Source organism: Neolamprologus multifasciatus, chromosome 7 (genome assembly GCF_963576455.1).
Source record: "Neolamprologus multifasciatus chromosome 7, fNeoMul1.2, whole genome shotgun sequence".
Taxonomy (NCBI): domain Eukaryota; kingdom Metazoa; phylum Chordata; class Actinopteri; order Cichliformes; family Cichlidae; genus Neolamprologus; species Neolamprologus multifasciatus.
Genome location: NC_140445.1, coordinates 61930483 through 61946698, shown reverse-complemented (window position 1 = coordinate 61946698; position 16216 = coordinate 61930483). Strand labels below are relative to the sequence as shown.

At 41.7% G+C, this 16216-nt stretch overlaps 1 protein-coding gene across 1 annotated transcript in view; it reads left to right on the top strand.

The window, feature by feature from the left end:
• Positions 1 to 4515: 4515 nt before the first annotated feature.
• Positions 4516 to 16216, top strand: part of b4galnt4a (beta-1,4-N-acetyl-galactosaminyl transferase 4a) — a 177958-nt gene continuing 166257 nt past the window's right edge. The window contains exon 1 of the mRNA XM_085164822.1: positions 4516 to 6338. Coding sequence (XP_085020948.1) covers positions 6197 to 6338 — 142 coding nt within the window. The 5' untranslated portion in view covers positions 4516 to 6196. The remainder of the gene's footprint in view (positions 6339 to 16216) is intronic.

Genomic DNA, 16216 nt, shown 5'->3' with positions numbered 1-16216 from the left:
TTGTCACTTAGACATCTTCTGCAGGCTGTGTGGGTGTGAGCAGACCGACAGCTCCCCCAACCCTTTCTTTGATACCACCTGCCAGACTGAGACGGTTTTATACCTTTTTATCATTCCCACCATCCCAGTGCCAGGCTAACTCAACATGGTATGTACTGTAGGAAATAATCACTATAGCAGAAGAAGCTACTTTTAGCTACTGCCTTATTCACAAGGGTTTGCCACAGCAGGTAGCTCCACATATTTGATTTGCCAGATTTTTTTTTACATCCTTTCTGAAACAACCCCCAAGGGATTTGTGTCTACTTCCACAGATGAACTGGGGATCTTTTGCTTGATAGGTATATGTGTAACTCACTACACTATAGAGCCACTAAATAATGAACACAGTATTGTGTTTAAGTCTAGCAGTGGATCTAAAAAGACAGCAAGATGCTTCGTTTTCAGTTTGGTTTAGTTTCCAGAAAGAGTTTTGTTATTGCAGTTTAGATTTTCTTTTCTTTTATGAGTTATAGTTTTGGTATATAGTAAATATGGTATCTAACCAGATTCTTACTCTGGATGGCATTACCTTGGCCTCCAGTAACACTGTGAGGAACCTTGGAGTCATTTTTGACCAGGATATGTCCTTCAACGCACATATTAAACAAATATGTAAGACTGCGTTCTTCCATTTGCGCAACATCTCTAAAATTAGAAATATCCTGTCTCAGAGTGACGCTGAAAAACTAGTTCATGCATTTATTACTTCCAGGCTGGACTACTGCAATTCATTATTATCAGGATGTCCAAAAAGCTCACTGAAAAGCCTTCAGTTAATCCAAAATGCTGCAGCAAGAGTACTGACAGGGACTAGAAAGAGAGAGCATATTTCTCCTGTTTTGGCTTCCCTTCATTGGCTTCCTGTTAAATCCAGAATTGAATTCAAAATCTTGCTCCTCACATACAAGGTCTTAAATAATCAGGCCCCATCTTATCTTAATGACCTTGTAGTACCATATCACCCTATTAGAGCACTTCGCTCCCGCTCTGCAGGCCTACTTGTTGTTCCTAGAGTATTTAAAAGTAGAATGGGAGGGAGAGCCTTCAGTTTTCAGGCCCCTCTTCTGTGGAACCAGCTTCCAGTTTGGATTCAGGAGACAGACACTATCTCTACTTTTAAGATTAGGCTTAAAACCTTCCTTTTTGCTAAAGCATATAGTTAGGGCTGGACCAGGTGACCCTGAATCCTCCCTTAGTTATGCTGCAATAGATGTAGGCTGCCGGGGGATTCCCATGATGCATTGAGTTTTTCCTTTCCAGTCACCTTTCTCACTCACTATGTATTAACAGACCTCTCTGTATTGAATCGTATCTGTTATTAATCTCTGTCTCTCTTCCACAGCATGTCTTTATCCTGTCTTCCTTCTCTCACCCCAACCGGTCGCAGCAGATGGCCGCCCCTCCCTGAGCCTGGTTCTGCCGGAGGTTTCTTCCTGTTAAAAGGGAGTTTTTCCTTCCCACTGTCGCCAAAGTGCTTGCTCATAGGGGGTCATATGATTGTTGGGCTTTTCTCTGTATCTATGAAGCGCCTTGAGGCGACATTTGTTGTGATTTGGCGCTATATAAATAAAATTGAATTGAATTGAATTGAAATAGTTTTGATTTAATGAATGTTTTCATTTTTATTTGTTTTAAAAAAAAACCACAAGAGCAGTATTTAAACATTTCTGAGGTATTAAAAGACAAAAACATCTTTCTGAAGGCAGCTGAGTCCCAGCCACCAGTACGTATACACACCAAAGCCTCCTCATGCCAGTTGTGTTGACCAAATTGAGTCAATTTGGTGACGTTACTTGAAAAAAGTAATCAGTAACTAATTACTGATTACTTCCCCAAAAAAGTAATCCCGTTTCTTTACTGATTACTTATTTTCAAAAGTAATTAATTACTTAGTTACTTTTTAAAAACATGATTTACAACCTGAATAGGTGATAAAGCGATAGATCTTTCAGCCCAATTCTACTTTTTCTGCATAATCCATCATACAAAATGTAATCAAATAGAAAAGTCCCTTTTTAAAACTTATTTTATTGGTTTTAATCTTTTAACTTTATGCATCAAGCAAAAATGTAATTATATGCACCATTCTCTGACTGGAAGAAATTTGTTTAACATTTAAACTTATTTTCTGCACATTCCAGCACATAAAATATTTTTTTGTGTGTGTTTACACTCAGTCTTTCAAATAGATGCAAGTAAAACACAGCAGAAAATAAATAAAGTCACAGACTAGTGGTCCTGTTGCTCTATTTTCACCTGTAAAGCAGGAGTGAATTCTCTGGGAATTTCCCATTACGTCGTAGCTACTCGGTGCTTGCTTGGAAGTTTAGGGGGTTTTTTTCGCTGTAAAAAGAAGTTTTCTTCCCACGCACAACGGACACTAATGTTTTTGTCACTTTTTATGGAATCAAACTCAAAGTAAGGTCAGTACTTCCACGCTTTAAACGCTGCATGCTCATACTCTCTCCCGCACTCGATATATTATCCATTGTTGATCTGCACACAGCTGTTGTCACGAACGTCGCACTTGCTTATGTCACTGTCATGAGACATTCTCGCAAAAAAATCACGGTTTTAGTAACGCAGTAACGCAGCGTTCCTACAGGAGAGTAACGGTAATCTAATTACCGTTTTTGCAATAGTAATCCCTTACGTTACTCGTTACTTGAAAAAAGTAATCGGATTACAGTAACGTCCATCTCTGAAACTGACAAAGACCAAAACTATAGAGCGGGGGTGTCAAAGGTAAGGCCAGGGTCTAGAATCGGCCCAGCAAAGACTCCAATCCGATCCACTGGAAAGCTGAAAAATGTGAAGGAGGACATAAATATTTGCACGTTTAACGTTTCATTTCCTGCTGATAAAGATCCCATGGCCATTCAGGCTACACCAAAGGAATTAAATAACAGATAAACAATTAAATGACAAACATGTTCCTGTTTTTCACCACCTACAGAAAGTTTGTTTTAAAAAAAACATTTTGTGAGAATTAACATAAATATTTTATAAATACAGAGAGTCTGGGCGTTGAGCGACCAGAACTTTTCTGTAATTTTACACACTTATCATCCAGAAAAACTGTGTCTTATTTTAAAACACTTAAGGGACGTAATGTGTAGTTAAACATCTTTATGCTGACATAAAGGGGAAATGTACTCATTTGTCCCACTTAAGAACGGTGTGGGCTGTATGTGCCCCACGGTGTAAAATTCGTTTTGACTGCTATAGAATTCTTCTTCTTTTTGTGCACATTTTCCTTTCATACTGACTTTTTAAGTACACGTAATGGTTTTTGTTTTGAACAATTTTTTAGCTTAACTGCAAAAATATTCCTGTCTCAAATTAGTTTATTGTGAAAACATTTATAAAACTTTGTATTTTTCTTTACTTACCCTTTTATTTCATTTCAGGATTTTGTTTTTAGTTCACTTTAGGTTTCTCCAGAGTGGCTTTATGTGTAACTGTTTAGATTTAGTTAAGTTTTTATTAGTTTCAGGTTTAGTTTGAGTCTTTTCAAATGTTACTATATGGAGGGTATTTGTCAGAAGGAAGATTTAGGGAAATCACAATATGTATTACAATGCAAACACAACAGTTTTTAAGGGCAGTCAACTCCAGACAGCCTAATAAATGTACACCAAAGCCTCCCTGGAGCAGGTTATGCTGACAAATTCTAATACAATGATTAAAACTTGAAATTTGAATTCATTGGGCAGGGCCTGCTGTAATAAAAGAACATCTGAGCACTTTTATTAAGAACATCTGTAGCTAAACTATTAAATACGACACACAAAAGTATGCACTATGGACTCATAAGATATAAATAACTAGCAGCCCCTCACAGCAACAACAAGTCATGAAACTTTTTCACACATATGCAATCGTTTCTTTTTCTTTTTCTTTCTTAAATTAGTGTTACGTTCATTATAGTTTCTTTTTATCGCTGACCACTGGGGGGCAGTCAAGCGTGCGTCATGACTGGTCTACAGGGTGTCGCCACACAGCTCACACACAAAGGCTGTCTAGATCATTTGTAAAGATGGCTCACAAGGTTTCCAGCCTCGTAATGACATGACTGAAGTATTTAGTAATTTTCTCACTTCCGCTTCAAATATTAGGCTTACGATTAATGTTTTAAATCGTAATTCCGACCAAATCATTTGTCTTTGAAACAACTGGGACGTTGTTTCAATTTAGTTTGGCAAACAAATGCAATTTATCTCCAGTCGAGGAATTAAAATGTGCTGTAATCAGAAAAAATGTGCAATGAGTGTTACTGAAACTAATTGATTTAGAAATACATTTTTGAAGGAATTAACAAACCCAACACCAAAATTAGAATAAAATGTGATTTTCCTCCTTTTTCGGTGTACAGTGGTTTAATTAATCTTCCAAATGCCATTTGAGCGGTTTCATTTGTCGAGTTATTTCTTCATTTCCTGAAAAGCGACTAATCATTGCTCATCTAATTAACATGGGTCCTTGAATTCGGGGGGGATATGGTAAAACAGGAACGGTGAACAAGTTTCAGGACGTGCGTGCAGCTATTGGATGCTGGATCGTGTGAGTGCCAAGCAACGGCGAAGGCAAACAAGTAGACCCGCCTCCTCTGAGCCCATGGCCTATTTCTAATTGGTTGACGGACTCGTCATTCCTCGTCCTCTCGCGTTAGGTTGCTCTGCACCGTAAGATGCTCAATTGATGGGCGTACTGAGCTGTGCAGGGACTGGAGATACCCTCCTTCATTGTAGCAAAACAAAACCATGTTCTCTCCCGGTTCTTCCTCAGCTTGTTGCTGGGCTCTCCGCGACACCCTTCCTGGACCTCAGCTGGTTTTTATTTTTATTTTTTTTTACTCCCAGTGCTCGTTGACACGCAGGTCTGATGATGCTGTTGCGGCGTTTTAATGGGGAAAAAAAGCTCATGAGAGAAAAAACAACACAAGGTAGTGCATCCCAGCAGTGCCACGTATTGTGCTTATTTGTTTAATCCCGGTGAGGTGCTCGCTTGCTTGTGGTCTTTCTTGTGTTAATTGTGCAGTCGGACAGTGCTGCTAGCCTACTTTGGGAGAATGAGGTAAAAAAAGAAAAAGAAAAAGAAATGCACCTGCCGTGAAGACAACGGAGAAACCAGAGCACATGGGCATCTCTTCCCCGGACCTCAAATTATTGCACAGTCGCTTTTGAGTAACCCACCTTTGTTACGCCGCCATGGAGCAGTTTTTTATCTGCATCTCGTAATATTTACTCGTCGCTGGGCTTTAAACCCACCCGAGTACGAGGATGACAGCTGATCGCCCCTCCTCTCCCCGGACTTCAATAAAAACGCGCTCCAGCTGAACGCGCTGCCATCGATTGGAAGCCAGGCTCTGTGTGCGCTGTGTTTAACAATAGATGGAGCGCGGAGGGTTGTGACATTTGGCCGATTGCCACCCTGACCTTTCCCCCCCTTCCTAGTCCAGTTACCTCCAGGTTTCTCTGGCAGTAGCCCGCGTTTCACTGACGGCCACTTCACTTCATTTGTGCTCGGCGGTAAAACGATTAAATGACCCACCTGCAGAAAAGCTAAGTGCGACCACATCTCCTCACGGAAACTACACTTCTCCTCTTACTCTTTGATACTTTGCGCTAAAGCCGTGGTCGTGGATGATCCTCGAGTAGCCGATAAAACCGTCGTGGTGTCAGCATGAGCTTGAGCTTTAGGGGATTTGCGTAGATTATCGTCGGACTGCTATTTTATTCCCACGGTCGCAGAACTCAGCGGCTTTTGATCCGCAGTCCCTTTTTCCTCCGCTTCCCCTCGGACGCCTGTAAAACTCCAGCAGGGAAGCCTGAACCCGCGGTTTTCGTGTAGGGGAGGGGAGACAACGGACTGCATTCATAAACGATGACTGCCACGGAGGTGTTTGCTACCAGATCTGAGGATACGACGAGTTTGGCGCTGCTGGCACCCCGTGGATGTGGGAGGACGAGACGCGCATTGGGGCTGTAGTTAACACTCGCAGGGATGCCGTCGCTGTGACTGGGAGAAGTAGTCCTTCAGCAGAGCCGCGAACAGCCCAGAAACACAACACAGCAGCGCCCGAACAGTCAGCAGCCGTCTGGACTCGTTTTAACCATCTACCGGGCGCCTACCGGAGGATGTTTCAGCGAGGATGCTGCGCTTCCCCGTGAAGAAGATCCGGAAGCAGTTCAAGCTCCTGCTGCTGCTGGTACTGCTCACCTCGGCGGTTTGGTTCACTTACCTGCACATCAACCAGGGCAAGACTATCAAACTACACTTCAACTACGGAAAAGGTAGATTTTGTTAAGAGAAACCTGTCTGTTCGTTTCATGCGTCAAAGTTTTCTAAGAGGAGTACCGGAAACAAACATTTCACAATCATTTTATGAAAACTGTTTTAATCATTAACTAAAGTAACACTGCTATAAAGTTAACACCTAGAATAGCGAGCTCCTGTAGGAAAAGTAAGATTTTACAGTCTCTAAACAGTCACATAGTTGTAGCTCAGATGTTTTCATGAAACAAACGCTCTTCTGGCTTTGACACATTGCTCTCCTTTGTTTGCTGTGATCGGTAGAACCTGATATACTAAAACAAGTAACTCTCACAGAGAGCGTGAGAGCATGTCTTATAAATTAGCCAGAGCTTTTTCTTTCTTTCTCCAGGCTAAGAAAAAAAGCACCTGTTTATGTGTCCAGGTCCAAAGTCAGGCCCTCACCTTCAACATCAATAATCAAAGCGGTGCTTGTGAAGGTGGCTTCAGAGGTCACAGCAACGGCTGAAAAATATTAGAAGGTGGGCAGTGCTGCGAGAGGCACATTTCCACCTGCTGCTGTTGTGCTTCTTATTACCAAGGCTTGATTGCGTTTATCCACTGTGCACAGCAGTAGCGGCCGGCTGTAACTGTAGATGATGCTGAGCATTACAGGAATGGCTGATGATAAAAAGTACTGGAACTAATACACCACCGGCGAGCCTACTTCAGATTTAACGCTGGGTGCTGGTGTGTGTGTATCTCTTGCAGCTGTCTGTGTAAAGTGATATGCAATAATTAGGATGTCCTTGAAACTGTGGGCACCGTCCGTGCACATGCACACATGGCTGACTGACATACAAGGATCATTCCATTGTGTCTGATCTCAGTGCTGGGGTTTCCCCAGTGACAGACCAGATATAGTTTTGTGATCATGAGAATCCTGAATCATATGGAGGGCTGGAGACTGCCCAATATCATTTATTTACTGCTGCTAAGTTAGTTGTAAAGTTGTGTCAGGGCTTTGAGTGTAAATGCCCAGCAAAGTATTCCTACACTGAGTCTTTTATGAAGCAAATATTATTGTTCCCTGCAGGTTTACTGCAGATCACTCGAGGAATAAAAAATGCATATTAAACTGCTGTTTTCACAAAGGTTACAGTTATTAAAAATATTCACACTCATGGTTTTGCATCCATAACCTGTGTTCACATATATGGAAGCTCTTCACTACCTGCGATTTATTTATTTATTTATGCTATTGCTGCAGTGTTGTTCCCGATTTTGCGTTAATTAGCCCAAGAGCATGACAGTTCCTTCCATTGAGTGAAATCACGGACCTCAGCGCACACAGATATTTTCAATATACTTATGCTCGTCTTTTTAAGGGTTCCTTTAATAAACTGCCTTTGTGACGTGTCTGCTGCGGCTGTCTGGTGAGGAAGGAAGCTGTTATGCTTGCAGTGCCGGTCTATGTGTCTAATTGACTGTCTTCCTTTTTAGTAGGCATCTGAGCAGGTCAACTTACTTAACCTCTTATGAATAACATGTCCCTTCTCGCACTAAGGGTTTCTAAGTGAGATGTAGCCATTACTGGAAATGGGGCTCTATGAAGTGTGTAAATATTCATATTGGGCTGCCAGCTTTTTTCTTTTTTTTTCCACACAATCTTCAATTGATGCTTAGCAGTGAGGTGGGGCAGGTAGAAATAATGTAATTTCATTTTTGGCCTGATTACGACATTATTTCAATATGAAGTGACACTGTCAAATTTCCATTCTGGTCGTCTGTATTTTGGAGGAAATTAGATTTATCTCGACCCAATCTTCTCCTTCTTCTTTTTTTTTTCTTGTTCGTTCTTCATCATCCACTAGATGAAGTGTTACTGCCTTATGACCAGCAGGGCTTTGAGAAACAGAAGCATGAAGAGCCCAGCGGAGGCCATTCCAGCTTAATTGTGACTAATGTTGTGAGAAGCTGTATCAAGATAGTTTCTCAAAAAAGCAGAAAAGTGAGAATCCAGTTTGAACATGGAAACAGAACGGATGAACTCTGTGTGATGAGAGTCTTTGTGTTGCAGAGAAAGAAAAGTGCTCTCAGTGGTTGCTGATGGCCTTGAGCAAGATTCTGTTTTGGTTTTACCCAGCGACTTACCTTTTTGGCACAAGTAAACCAAATTATTCGAACGTTTGGATATTTTATCTGAGCGGTTTTTCACCGGTCTACTTGGAGTGAGATGCATTGTCACTTGTGGAAAAAGCGTTGTTTTCGTGCTGAAGGCAGGAGGTAGGACATGTGACGCCCACCTGCTCACTGGGAATTCACTGGAGTACTAACTGTGCTATTCACACATGGGCGCAGGACCTTGCGTAGCAGTGCTGGCATGTTAAAGACCAGCTCATGTTCAATCTGACCGCATCTGCATTAGAAGCGTCATTAGGCCTCTTTGGTTCAGCATTGTCGTCATTCAGAGCACTAAGTCAGCCACAGCTGTGCTACATTATTATACCACTAAATGATTAAATACAGGATCTGTGTGATAGACCAGTGGCAACAAGGCGATGGGCAGTCCACTTAGTTTTTTGTGATTTTAAAGCTTGTAAGGTGGAAGCATGAAGTGAACTATTGATTCTGTCACTATAGCACATGTTGCTTGTGAAGTGAGGGATAAAACATGAGTAGACTCTTTGTAGCTTTTTTCTAACCCTTTGGACTCTCTTTGAAAAAGGAACTGTTGGCCAAGAGGTTTTTTCTCATATCCCATTAGGGAATCTACAAACCCAACAATCTTTATTTTCTATGCTTATAATAAGATGATTGACTATGATATACTGAATATTTATTTTAATGAGATATTTGTAAATATATGAGCGTTACTTAGGGCATTTAATGATATTTTCTTGAAAGCCATGCTAGCTGTTGCACCTATGATTATGAAGAAAGCCAAAAGGTATAATTAAATAGTTTTATGACGGCACACTGGCCAGACTGGCCTTTATTTAATCTGAATTTTAATGAGGATGTTTTGGCAGGTAAATCAGCAGTGCATATTAGATGAGCGCCACATTTACCTAGCCACCCAGTCGTACAGCAGCCCCCCTGTTTTCCAGCTTCAACAGGTCCACTGGAATAGGCGAGAAGGCAGAGGGGGAAAGCTTGCTGCTGCATACAGCCCTCTATTGATTAACTGCGATTACACACGTGGCGGTTCATGCATGTGCATACACGCAGCCACCCCTCATATAAACACAGATGTGGTACCCGTGTTTGTCGAACGGCACATAATCCAAACATACCTTTCCTCGCATCACCGTGGATAAAGAGGAAGTCGAAGAGGAGGAAATCTCAGGATTTTCAACAGCTTGACTGCTTGGTTGCCCATGGAGACAACATATGGGAAAGGCGCATGTGGTGCTTGGAGCTAATTTTGTGAAGACAAGTGCATTCATAGGTTTCCAGGAAGCATGAATCTATTAAATATCTAGATGGAATTTGAAATTAAAACAGACGCATCTTATAGATGCGTTGTCATAAAAATGTAATAAATTTTGAGGGGGGAAAAAACGAACCAAGTCACATACATAATCACATTCAAGCATTCGGATGTAGTTGCAGTTGGACATAAAGTTTGATTTAGCTTGTTGTTGTTGTATCTCGGCAGCGGCAGGCTCAGGTTGGCTCGCTGTCATGGTAACCATGCCCTCCGGTGTCACTTTTCCTAATTTTAGCTCTTGAGGTTCTTATGGTTGGTCACTCTTGCACCAAACTGGTGACAGACACTGCTTTTACATGAAGGCCTGAAATTACCGAAAACAAAAAAATAAAGAAGTGACTAGATAAAAATATATCTAATTAAAACAACATTAAAGTAAACATAGGCATTTATCAGTAATTTAAAATGTAAATGGTCCTTTGGAACAGTATTATTTGTAACTGTAGTGGGGTTTCACTTCTCTGTACAAGATTCTGACTGAATGCTGTCGTCTCTGTTGAGAGTAGGGCTGCCACAAACGATTATTTTGATAGTCGACTAGTCACTGATTATTTTTGCGATTAGTCGACTAATCAGATCATCATCCACTGGACATAAAAGGTACAGCTTATTGCACCAGCAGCATCTGCTCTTAATATAACTATCATTAGCTTACAGCTTTAAGTGTTTAAGGTATGTGCTAACTAAAAATAAAGACTATTATAGATTAAAATGTATTAAATTTTAATGAAATTTGCAGATTGCTTCAGTGAAGTTTAATAAACTCAGCCGTCTGCTCCTTGCTATCTAAAATATAACGGGACACTGGAGTATATTCTCGAGCATCTCACACTTCTGATAATCAGTTGTCTGCTTGACGTTTATTCAGCTGTGTAAAAACTATAACTTTAATCTCAGCCAAACCGATTTACTCAGGAACAAATAAAATACTAAAAAAAAAAGCCAAACAATATAATTTTTAAGTTATTTAAGTGACTCACATATCATGTTTAACCTGAGTAGCAAAAGATGGTGCTGGGTTTGAAAACGATTTGCCGGGAGTCCGGTGTTCACGGGTTAGTTAGCCTTGCCCCCGGCTAGCTATCAAGCTAGTGGCTAACAGACGTCTCCGAAAACGTCGGAGCGCTTTTGAAAATATGTGGTGTCTTGATAAACTGAGCAGATATTTGAGGTTTACACAGCTACATCCTCGCCTGAAAATATCTTAAACGTTTATTTTGTGACCCAGAAAGAATAATAAGAGTAATATTAAAACTAACTAGCTGCCGCCATTGTTGAAAACTGAGCAGGGCTGCGCTATGAATTCTGGGACACAGCTTCTTCTTCTTCGGGGTTTAACAGCAGCTGGCATCCTTGTACATGCAGTGCTGCCATCTTCTGTTTCAGTCCGTTATTACACTCTTAAATCCTACTACTTATTCCTGCGTCTTTTGTGATCTTAGAAAGCTTCAAACGACGCGTGGACTATTAAATCAGTCGTTGACGATTTTGATAGTCGACATAATCATGACTAGTCGACTAATCGTGGCAGCCCTAGTTGAGAGCCTCGGCTCAATCAAGCAGTAGTCGACACCTTAACACAAAAGGAATGACAGCGTCTTCATTTGTATAATGAGGTAAAATATGTAAATGTATAAAAAAATTAGTAAGTTAATAAATATATCTGCACTTTATAGAGACTTTGTGATCTATCAGGATTTAAAATCTTAAACACGTAGATAGCAGTTTTTTATTTATCATTTATTCATGTAGTGGTGGATATAATAATATATCTTCCTTTTCAGCTTTCTAAATAATGCAGTTACCCACAGCGCCCACTTGCACTTTGATAGTTGTTGGTAAAGAACCAAACAAACAGAGATATACACCCTCTGCTTAGTAAAAAGCAGTTATGGAGCTTTTTATAGTTTTATATCTTAGGTGTATTTTTTTTTATTTAGTCGAGCCCAGCGAGAGCGCAGTGTGCAGGTCTGCATCGGGTGAATGGTTTGAGTATGTTGAAGTGAGGGACAGGTGTGAACCCAGCTGGGTAGTTGGGATTTTAGAGATTGCTTCCACTTTGGTATCTTGTTTCTTTGCGAAAGAGCTCGGGCACTTTTCATCAAAGTAAAATCTGAAAGCACTGAGTTATGAAATTGCAGCCGGACTACCGTTGCAATTTATATTCTCGCAGTCCTACACAGAACTGTTTCTGAAGGTATACAAGCACATGATTCAATTTCCAGGTGGACGTTTGCTGTGATCTGAAAATTGGAAATGGAATCTCAAAATGTTCCCGCCTCCGTTCACCGTTATTGAGAGATAATTAAATGTAACAATTAATATTATGCATGAAACTGTCATTTAATTTGACATCTCATTCCATTTCAGCGGCTGAGTCATAAAAGTATACCCGTGTGGCATCTGTTAGATTGCATCTTGGGAGCTGGGGTAACTGCCACAGGCTCGACCATGAATCTGCCCCACAGCTTATTTGTCCAACCCAGTAAATCTCTCTTTCTTTGGCTTATTATGCAGCCAGGATAAACTGTTTCTGTAACAGCTCAGACTGCATCCTCGATGTGCTTCGGACATGGTGGGATCTGCCTGTTAAAGGTGGAGACAAGAGAAGGATTAAGGGAGGGAAATGATACCCTACACATTTGATACGTTCAGTACATGAATTTGATTACATTTCCTTTTGCACACACAGTCAGAATTTGTGTATTTCCTGTGTAACACTTTTGGCTTCCTCTTGCAATTCATTTCGCATTTTCTTTCTAATGCTAAAGCAATTGCACAGTGCTGCTGGACAGAATGTAAAACAGCTCAAAGATATTTCACACTCGGCATGTGTTGCATTCACATGCCCACAGTGCATTTCATGACTCCTAAGTGTTGCATGTAAGATTTAACAGATGCGGATATAAAATTGAGAAATGAAAGAGGCCGGGTTGATAGGTCAGTAAAAACGCACTGGAAAAAACACAAGTCCAGAGTGTGTTAACCTCTGGGTTAATGAAATTTGTGTTGGCCTGCCTAACGAGCCACCATCAAGGTACCAGCTTTGCCCCATGCAGATGAGATCTCTGGCCCGCTGCCACAGCTTTGCCGCAGGAGATTTTGTCTGTGTATGTGCAAGAGCAAGCGAGTGAAACGGAGAGATTTTGTGCAAAAGGGAGCGAGTGTGTATGTGCGATGTAGTCTGTTTTTTTTCTTTTCGTGTGTGTGTTTTTGCATGTCTGTGAGTGCACACCTCCCCGCTCTCGCTGCCGTCTGCACTTTAGGCCCAGTGTTTAGCCGAGCAGAAGAGGAAGCAGCTGAATGATGGCACTGTCTGCCCACTGGCACGCTTGCTATGATTGGGGCGAGGTGGGGAGCCGGTTGGGGTGGGGTAAATTGGGGAGGAGCGACTGGGCAGAAGAAGGACACCCTTCTCATGCAACAGGTGGGACATGCAGCAGGATGCATCGTGGGAGGATGTGGCTATGACTCATGACCGAAGCCATTTAGTGCTTATGGTGCACATTCATAATAATCAGCATGTGCTGTCCGTGGAGCTCTGTATATACATCAGATTTGTGGCTCCTACCATTAGTCTGGCTCAAAGCTGGTAACTAGCTTTCTCTCTGGGTCAACTCAGCACAGTGGAGAGCTACAGAAAGGCATCGGAAAGCTTCACCAACATCGCTTTATTCCTTTAGGAGGTGGCGAGCACAGCGTACAGCTGGATGCTAACAGTTTACTCATACCGGGGCTGCTTAGACACACAAAATAGCTGCTGTAGCTACTTTTTTATGGGGTGATCGTGGCTCAAGAGTTGGGAGTTCGCCTTGTAATCGGAAGGTTGCCAGTTCGAGCCCCGGCTTGGACAGTCTCAGTCGTTGTGTCCTTGGGCAAGACACTTCACCCACCGCCTACTGGTAGCGCCAGTGTCCGGCAGCCTCGCTTCTGTCAGTGCACCCCAGGGTGGCTGTGGCTACAATGTAGCTGCCAGTGTTGGGAAGGTTACTTTTAAAATGTATTCCATTACAGAATACAGAATACATGCCCCAAAATGTATTCTGTAATGCATTCCGTTACGTTACTCAATGAGAGTAACGTATTCTGAATACTTTGGATTACTTAATATATTATCATGCTGTTTACAACTACGTGAATGTACTATTGCTGTGATTTATTACTGTTACTGAAGGTCCGCGGCTCCGAACCGTAGTAAAGCTACGGTTCGTAGTAAAGTACATGCTCGATGACAGCTCGTACTTTTCCTTTTTCTCCCTCCCTCGCTCACAGACACATAACGTGTATGGCAGTCCATTCTCCCTGCAGCACGGACTACACTGCCTATGATGCTACATTCTTTAGAGCTATACCGGTAGCATTCTGCCTATTAGCTTAGCACAACAACAACAAAAAGGCCTCTCTCACCCAGGAAACACGCAGAGAGAGCGTCACCCTGTAACCATGGCAACCGTAACGCTGCCACCTGGAACAACAGAACGTAGCTGTCAAACAAAACCCAAACAGTCCTGACCCGCCACAATATGAAACAGGGAAGTACCGCCGTGTAATCCATTTATTTCAACAAAGTAACTGTATTCTAAATACCACCTTTTTAAACGGTAACTGTAACGGAATACAGTTACTCATATTTTGTATTTTAAATACGTAACGGCGGTACATGTATTCCGTTACTCCCCAACACTGGTAGCTGCCATCACAAGTGTGTGAGAATGGGTGGATGACTGAATGTGTAAAGCGCCATACAAATACAGGCCATTTACCAACTGCTTTTATCAGTGTGCTCTCACAGAGAGATGAGACTATCTACCGCTCACGCTAACTCATTCATCAACACATACATAACCACAAATACAAAAGAAAACATTGGATCTATGCCACAAATACATTGCCAGTCAGACTACCTTCTTAAAGAAAGGCTTTTCCTGTAATATATAGAAACCTATTCAGGTGTAGCTAGATTATACAGCGGGGGTATCTAATAATACTCCAATCACATTGTTAAACAACGCCATTAAGATTTAATTAAGACCAATTTCCTCAGCAGAGACTCGTAAAAACCCACACAATTTGGACAATTTAATAGGACACAGCTGTGAGACACAGGGGAGGTGAGTTTGAGTCAGAATGAATCGGTGAGTTTAAGAAGTGAGAAACGGAGAGAGAGAAAAGAGCGAGAGGCAGAAAGACAGATGTCAGGTGGGAGTATCGACTGTAGACGATCGTGATCCCTGTCGTGATGGGATTTGTCAGTTTCCTCCGTGCTCAGGTTTGGTTCCGCTTTTTAGTCCCCACTTCTGCAAAAAAGTATTTTCTTTCATGGGGTTTCTGTGCCGTGTTAGGGGCTGTATCAGCTCTGGTGTTGCCTTACTGTAAGCGATCCGGACCTTGCAGGATTTCAATCAATCATCAAAGAGTGTGTGTCTGTGCGCTCCCTGCTGCTCAGAATGAGCTTTCTGTGGCGGTGGTTAATGGAAAAGGTCACCTCTCCTGGAGGCTGTGACGACTTGCAACAAAGGCAGGGAAGGGATCAGAGGAGAGAGATGGATAAACCTTGGAGATGGAATAGACTGACTTTATGGAGACAAAGGTGTTTGTTGCATTGTAACCAGATTTGAATGCTATTTTTTTTAAAGCCCTGCAGAAAATTCCAGAAAGTGGAAACACTTGATATGAAAGAGTAAATTGTCTGAAGCTTGACTGTCCCTGTGTGCAACTCTCTTTGTAGTTTTCGCTTGTATTCCCCGTTTTCCTTTGAAAGCACTGGCATGCACATTTTTACTATTCATCATAAACTTATGAATATTTACAAGTGTGGGGAAGATCTGGAGGTGGGCTAGGAATTCATCAAATTTATGAAAGCTTCTCGGGTGAAGTGAGGGGGAGAGTCTGAGGTTTGCTTCACTCTGACATTTAAGGACTTTTCCCACCGTTTAGATTACTATAAATCCCACATTTTATGTGTGGCTATATATTTAAAAGGATAAAAAAAAAATGTGGTGGTTACGATAAGGTTCCTCACTGCTGCACAGTTGGTCTGATGGAGCTTCCCTGCTGACAGCTTTCAAATATGACGCTTTTGTAGTTTTGTAACTTTTTGCTTAGTTAAGCTGAATTATAAAGGTTCCTCTTAAGGTTTTTACATTTTTACATATTTTATATCCGTCTCCCTCTATGTATAATTTTTTTTTGGTTACGTTTTGGAGTGCCAAAGGAGGCAGGACATGAGAGCAAGAAAAAGAGAGAGGACGAGGGCCGCACTTTGTCATTCTTTTGTCTTTTGTCTCGAAGACCTGCTGCCCAGCTTGATTCACAAAGCAGCTTGATGTGAGCGGCTTTGTGAAGGAGCGCGGCATCGCTCCCCGAGGCCTGTTAAACACTGTTCCCATTTTCCTATTGTGGCCGGTCATGAGGAAAGGTATTCAA